The sequence below is a fragment of the Primulina tabacum genome, chromosome 7 (assembly GCF_025594145.1).
Source record: "Primulina tabacum isolate GXHZ01 chromosome 7, ASM2559414v2, whole genome shotgun sequence".
NCBI classification, from domain to species: domain Eukaryota; kingdom Viridiplantae; phylum Streptophyta; class Magnoliopsida; order Lamiales; family Gesneriaceae; genus Primulina; species Primulina tabacum.
The window spans coordinates 41,229,157-41,236,083 of NC_134556.1; the positions used below are offsets into that span (position 1 = coordinate 41,229,157).

A 6,927-nucleotide genomic window follows, 5' to 3' on the forward strand; every position below is an offset into this window, starting at 1 on the left:
ACAAAGATAAGAAATATTGATAAGTGGAGAGCAAAGCTTTTCGCAATGTGCACTTGCCTCTCACACATTTGGACAACGTGCAATCCAGCATCAGATTCACATTTGGACAACATGCAATCCAGCATTAGATTCACATTTTCGTGTTTGAACATGTAACTCTTGGGGCTTGTAAGCAACATCCTACAAGAGAAAATGACAGCGAGAATTTCCCATAATTTTATCAATTAGTTCTCAAATAAATTGTCATCAAAATCGTGGATCCAACCATAAGCGCCCACAACTGAAAGAATCATTAAGTCAGGTCTGAGACATTTTATCACTATACCATAGTCTATACATGCTTATTTCTCACACAGCACTAATCATATTCCAAATTACTTTAGATAAATAATAATAACAATAATAATAATAATAATTTTCTCAGCAAACTTGTGAAGTTCATCAATTTTGAGTATCAAGCAAAGCGATTATACAGTTTGTAAAAATTACTGCATCAATTAGCAATATAATTATGTTATTTCTTCGTCATTAAATAAAAAGAAGTAGACTACAAACCAAAAATAACATTCCTGGTATGTTATTGAAACCCCAAATCTGCGTGGAACATGAATCAAATACACAGTTAATTGAATATTGCACCAACCCTTTCTCGAAAACTAAAAATTATAAAAGAATAACGAAGGAGATAATTTAGCATATGGTTTCTACATACCTGTATGTACGTCAGTTCATATGCTGCATAAGCCGCAGACTTGTTAATAGTTATCACAGGTGGGACTCGGAGCGTACGCATGTGGTTGGTTGAATTCTCCTCCGCTTCCACTATCTCCGCCACCAATTATGTTTCCCTTCCACTCACCCATACATAAAACATATATTTTATTCAACTAAAAACGTAATGAAGAGACACATGATGGTTAGTACACCTTCTAGGGCAAACCAGATAATAATTTTGAGAGAGAGAGAGAGAGTGCGGATTCACTTGGAACAGATAAATCGAGAACAATCTTGGAAGTGCAGTTGAGCCCGTCCAATTCAGAGACCTTTTCGCATTTTTCGATCGTTGATTTGGAGAGAATTTCAGTAGCGGGCGCATACTTGGATAGCGAAAGAATTGTAATCTCTGTTACGATGAGCGATTTCATGGCATATTTTTTTAGATTTTCCAAAATTTCTGTCGAATGATGATTCTAATTAGGGCTATGGAATGGGGAATTTGGGGCCAAGTTCCAATTGGTTTGATGAGGGGAAGCGAGTAACGGCTTTTAACGGTCGAGTGGAGGGTTTTTTCACCTGGAGGTCCCTATATTTAACATTAATGTGAAAAGAGCCCCTCCACACAAATGCCCATGTTCATTATAGTTTTCTTTTTCCTTTCCAAGGGAAATTAACTATTTTATTATATCAATTTATTTCATATATGTCAATTTTGTATGATAATAAATGATATTGACAAAAATCTAATTGGTTGAAAATGATAAATTCATATATTTTAATTTAGACTATAAAATGCTATTTGGATAAATTAATTTAAGTGAATACATTTGATTTAACAGTAATATATTTCAAAATGTTATGTATATTGAGTGAATTTGAAATCATGACAATTATTATTAAAATTATCCAAAACAGATGAGAATAAATCTAAAATTCATTCAGATTTAAATCATTCATAAGTCAAATAAATATGAGGTCTATAATTTTAAATACCTCGATCTGAACACAATTTAATTTCATTAATTTACAAGATATGTTTTTTTAAAAATATTATTTAATTAATTTTATCAATCATGCCTATTTGTCTTTCTTTATCCATTCATTTTCCTAGCTCTAGTTATATATATTCCGAGAAATATTATTGTTATTATTTGATGTGAATTTTCATTAGTATTTTTCCCAACAAAATAGCTTTTTGTCAACTCATAAAACAAAGGAAAAAGGTTAAATAAAATGGGGAAAAAATTTATTTACGTGCACATCGTGTGCAAATGAATCGAGACATTAAAATTTTGAATTCGAAATGTGTTTGGGATTCAAAATTATTTCAAGCGTAAAGATGCACAAGAATTGCACAAAATTTTTTTTAAAAGATTGCACAAATTTTTTTCGAAAAATGTATCCATTACTAAATCACAAATAAACAGATGTAGCTTTTGTTCAGACAATGTAACAAGTTCATAATACAATACATACAGAATAAAATTGGCTGCCACAAATCTGTATGTATAACGTGATCCAACCCTGGACAGGAGGTAGAAGGTACTCGCATTACAAATCATCTCTACGGTGGAATAACCGGCCTTTGCTCGATCGTTTCGTAATGCAAGACAACGTTTTCCTGCATCAGCCAAGGAAAGAAATAAGTAACCCCAATTCTCGGGTTTGGAAAAGTGTGCTGCATATAATGTCTATAACTTGAGATTCAATTATTTTTTGTGGTAAACTACGTAAACAACACTGGGCAAAGCCCTGTGCAACAAACGTGCCCGAAAAAGTGTTGGTAGATGAATCGACCTAGACCAATTGGTTAAGCGTGCTAGCTACTCCACCAACTCGGACACTCTTTTGAGACGCAAATCGAGATTCAATATTGCTAACCTGTCTTATGGTCTGCCATGCGTAAGGGTCGAAACAGATGTAGCTACCTACTTCATAGGTAGAATTCTTTACAGCAGGCAACGAGTCCCTCATGAACCACATGCGGAGCTCTCTATGGAAGTACCATCCTCTGTCATGTCTGTGCAGAGATTGGAACACTTTTGAATCATTTTCATTATGAGGAACGAAACTTTAAGCATGCAAAGTTACGTGTGAACATGAAGCATGGGTTAGTCTGAACTTGGAAGGTACATTACATAAAGCCCGATTCCACTCTCTTATTTTAGATTTGTGACAAGCTGAAAAATCAGATGGAACTTCAAAGATGCAAGGAGGTTAAATTTCTAATTTGCAACGAAAATTGAGGATGGAACTCAATGTCAATACTACAAGTTACAGCATCAAACCCTCTAACTATTCTATCTTGCAAAAATGTTATTGCTACAGAGAAATGCATGCTCAAGAAAAAAGAGAAATGTAAATCGAATATCTCGATGAAAATGTCTTACAGTTCATTTGCTGCAAAGAGTTGCGTCTCGTCTTGTGGCATACTGCAAGATAGGAGACGAAATCCACAAAGATAAGCACCACTGACTTAAATTTTAAATTAATGAAAGGCCCGAATCGAAGTACTTACCTGTAAAAAATGTAAAACAACATCGCTATATGGAATTTCTTGAAGTGACTAAGCTGCACGAATACAAGGCGACGCATTAATTAATAACAGCGTTAACTGAATATGTTTGCACTAGTTAACCGATTAAAGGAATAAAAGAACACCTTCAATGGAGGAGGTTGTTGAGAATTGTAGCAATCAGGGATATCATACTTTGGTCCTTCTTTCACAGGTTCATCAGAAAATGGAGATGCAAACTTTTGGTGAAGAGGCTCCAGAGAATTTAAGTCGAGGCCGAGGGAGTGCGGATCAACTCCCATAGCAAGAGAGGTTTTGGCCGGATTGGCACCTTTTATTATTTTAAGCAAACCAAGCAACCCATAGTCATCAGGTCCAAGCCGAGAGCTTTGTGCCACTTCTTTACCTCTTAAGGGATTATAGAAGCGAGGTTGAGGTTGCTGGAAATGCTGATATTAATGCATAAGATGATAGTAGATTACAAGTAATTAGAAATCCGAAATATCCTCTATTTTCTTAGTCACTTAGGGGAAAAATCTGCAGCGAAGAAAGTCCTAGATTTAAATTACGGAAACTGCCGGATCATTTGAAGCTTAAATGATAATAGAGAAAGCATAGGTTGTTCATACCTCGGAACCATGAAAACGAAGATCTTGATTGCCTGGCATAGGAAAAGAAAACCCCGTTCCATTTATTGAAGAATCATCACCTTGTTGCAGAGGATAATGTGACGCATTTATAGCACCAAACATAAAACCAGGAGATCTTCCCATCTAGTAGAAAAAAGGTATTTATGAATCATGTAGATATTCACAAATATTCAAGTAAACCTCATCTTCAAGTACATTAACTTACTGGATATTGCTGAGGCTGCACTAAATGTTCTTTCTGGCGTTGTGTTGCGTTATAATCAACGAGACCCCCAATGTTTTGCATGACTTGTATATCTATAAATGCAAATAAAGAATACTTACAATGCTACTTATGTAAAAATGTACGATGTTCACTACTACAAAAACGCAAAACGACAACGGATTTTATCCGTTCTCGTAGAGCATCGTCGCTACTTTTAGCGATGATTTAACATGATGTCTGTCGCTAATTTTTTCAGTAAAATAAAAAAAATTACTTCTAATAATTTAATAAATCTAAAAAAACTTACAATCTCATTATGTTAACAATATTCATGATCTTAACTAACGATTAAAAATTTACAAAAAATTGAAGCGAAAAAATTTACCCTAAATCGAGACTTAAATAGTTTAAGAGAGAAAAATTTTAAGTGTTGTGGAAGAAAATAGACCAAAAATGCAGATATTTATAGAAAATGTGCGACGGTTTTTGGTGAAACCGTCGCTAAACAAACACCGTCGATGGTTGTTTATTAACGACGGTAATTTGATATAGCGACGGTGAAGCTAAAATTGTTGCTACAATAAAACCGTTATTGTTTGTCCAAAAAACACGCCAATCGACAACGGTTTTCTAAAACCATTGTCGATTGTCCAAAAAAACACGCTAATAAACAACGGTTTATAGAACCGTTGTCTTTGACCCGCAAAAGACAACGGTTATTTAAAAACCGTTGTCGTTTGCTTAAAAAAACGTTATACGACAATGGTTTTCACTAAAATCATTGTTAAAAAGTATACGACAATGGTTTTAGAGAAAAATCGTTGTCGTATGTGCGTTATTGAATGTGTTTTTCTTGTAGTGGTTGTTATTGCTGAGCGAACGTGAAAAACTAACAAATGGATAAGTTAGATCATGCACATATATAGAACTTGTAAATGCTAAACTTCTCGGGTTTAAGTATAATCCTGCCGATATTGTTGTACTACTTAGATAATCATATGTGATAAACGTATAGTATTTACCGGACAAATTCAAGCCAGAAACAGAACTAGGGACATTAGCCAACCCAGTAGAACTTGAACCACTACCATCTGCACCGACGAAACCACCAATAGAATTGACAATTCGTCCTTCATGTCCCTTATTTGGAACCAAAGGTGGCTTATTTGGAATCAAAGGTGGCCCTGAAATCACAAAATATGATGAAAAGATTGTAGAATCAAAACATTCAAAACAAGTAATTGTAGATTTGAAAAACTTATACCCCCGCTTTTTGTGATGCCCGAATACCCATGTGAGCTTCCAAGAGACAGCTGCATCAGATGGTCAATTACAGTTTAGGATTTCTCAAGAAACTAGATAGTAGAGATATTTTAGACCACTTGCAGATAAGATCATTCGTTGTATGCCTACAAAGAAGTTTTTTGAAGAGTTTTTCCTATTGCAATGTTAGATAAATAGTTGTGTAGTTTTACCTGGAAAGGCTCATTGGTTAAAACACGTGACGTGTTTCTCATACTGGACGAGCCTCCTTGAGTTTGTTGAATGCCACTTGGAAGACCGACAGTATTTGTTGAACTTCTTGATGCATATGATCCAGGAAAATACGGAGTAAAACTCCCGCGGATATTGTTGCGAATCCCTTTATTTTTTCCAGCAATATTGGGGAAAGAAAATTTGTGTTAATTCAAGCATTACAATGTCTATATAAAAAAGTTGATATTGAGCAACTTGGAGAGTATACCACCAGATTCATTAGAAGCAGAAGCAGCACTAGATGGAACAAATGGGGTAGAATAGGGAGTCAAATAAGTTCTTCCATTGTCATCTACACGGTTTGAGTTAGACTTGTTTGATGTCTTTGGTGTCCACATTTTGCACTTAAATAACTGCAGGATAACAAGTACAACATTATTAAATCATTTTGGTCTTTCAAAATATGCATGCCAAACTTTTTATGGCATATGCAACACATTGATTGAGTTTCCAACTATTCGATGATGCATCGCCAAAAAGAATCATAAAGATCACCAAATGAACAAAAAATCTAAGAACCATCTTCTTGTCAACTTTTTCTTAATACACATAGTAATTTTCGGATAGAATTTAAAATCGTCATTCCATCATATATAAAGAAAGTGACGCAAACTCGATTCCATGAATCTTGTAACGTCCAACGACATGATTTAACTAACACAAACATAACCGCAGAATCGATGATCGCAAAATAGATTTTGTTTAACGGTTGACAGTCGAATAACTTGTTTCTTTTTCTTTTGGGCATGAAAATCCAGATCTTTGTTTAAAAACCCACAAAACATAAACAATTCTGTCTTTTTAATGCTTTGAAAAAAAATTTCTGCCATTTTAATTTGCTAGGCACCAAGATCTCACTTCTAATGATAAAGTAATTCTCTTAGAAATTTTTTTACCAAGTAAACCACAGATCTCTCCATTCAATGGTTGCTCCTTTAAATCATTTACAACTAAATCAAATCCAGAATTCCAGAAATCTCCAGGAAAAAGAAGAGATCTAAGACAAAACCGAAGTCTTTTAACCTCAATTCTTAACCCACGCAATTATAAGCACATCCAAACAAACACTTTAAAGCCTACGGGAATTCAATTTAAAAAGTTAATTCAAACGCGTGCATGGTCAACCAGATGGTTATAAAACCATAAAAACATATTAATATTTCAATGAAAAACTCAATGAAAATCCGATTTAATCAACCTGTATCAATAAAAAAAATGAAAACAAAAAATGATAAAATATTTCAGCCACCTTCAGAAAACTGAAAAGAAAAAAAAATTAGAATTTTGAATGTGAAAACAAATTT

At 34.2% G+C, this 6,927-nt stretch overlaps 1 protein-coding gene across 1 annotated transcript; it reads right to left on the bottom strand.

Annotated features, from left to right (window-relative positions):
* Positions 1-2,281: 2,281 nt before the first annotated feature.
* On the bottom strand, positions 2,282-5,961 carry LOC142550807 (putative NOT transcription complex subunit VIP2). Its single transcript, XM_075659857.1, has 9 exons — positions 5,832-5,961; positions 5,110-5,271; positions 4,088-4,179; positions 3,861-4,005; positions 3,379-3,689; positions 3,236-3,288; positions 3,108-3,149; positions 2,599-2,737; positions 2,282-2,338 (listed from the first exon to the last, which is right to left on the bottom strand). The coding sequence occupies exons 1-9, from the start codon at positions 5,959-5,961 to the stop codon at positions 2,282-2,284; spliced, it is 1,131 nt and encodes a 376-aa protein (XP_075515972.1).
* Positions 5,962-6,927: the final 966 nt, after the last annotated feature.

What these genes read in the sequence shown, in the direction of transcription:
- LOC142550807 (XM_075659857.1), bottom strand. Translation starts at nt 5,961, where the DNA reads ATGTGGACACCAAAGACATCAAACAAGTCTAACTCAAACCGTGTAGAT. An exon ending in TCGTTTTCATGGTTCCGAGG is followed by an intron (nt 3,690 to 3,860) that starts TATGAACAACCT and finishes ATCTTATGCATT; the next exon opens with AATATCAGCATTTCCAGCAA. An exon ending in AACAACCTCCTCCATTGAAG is followed by an intron (nt 3,289 to 3,378) that starts GTGTTCTTTTAT and finishes GTATTCGTGCAG; the next exon opens with CTTAGTCACTTCAAGAAATT.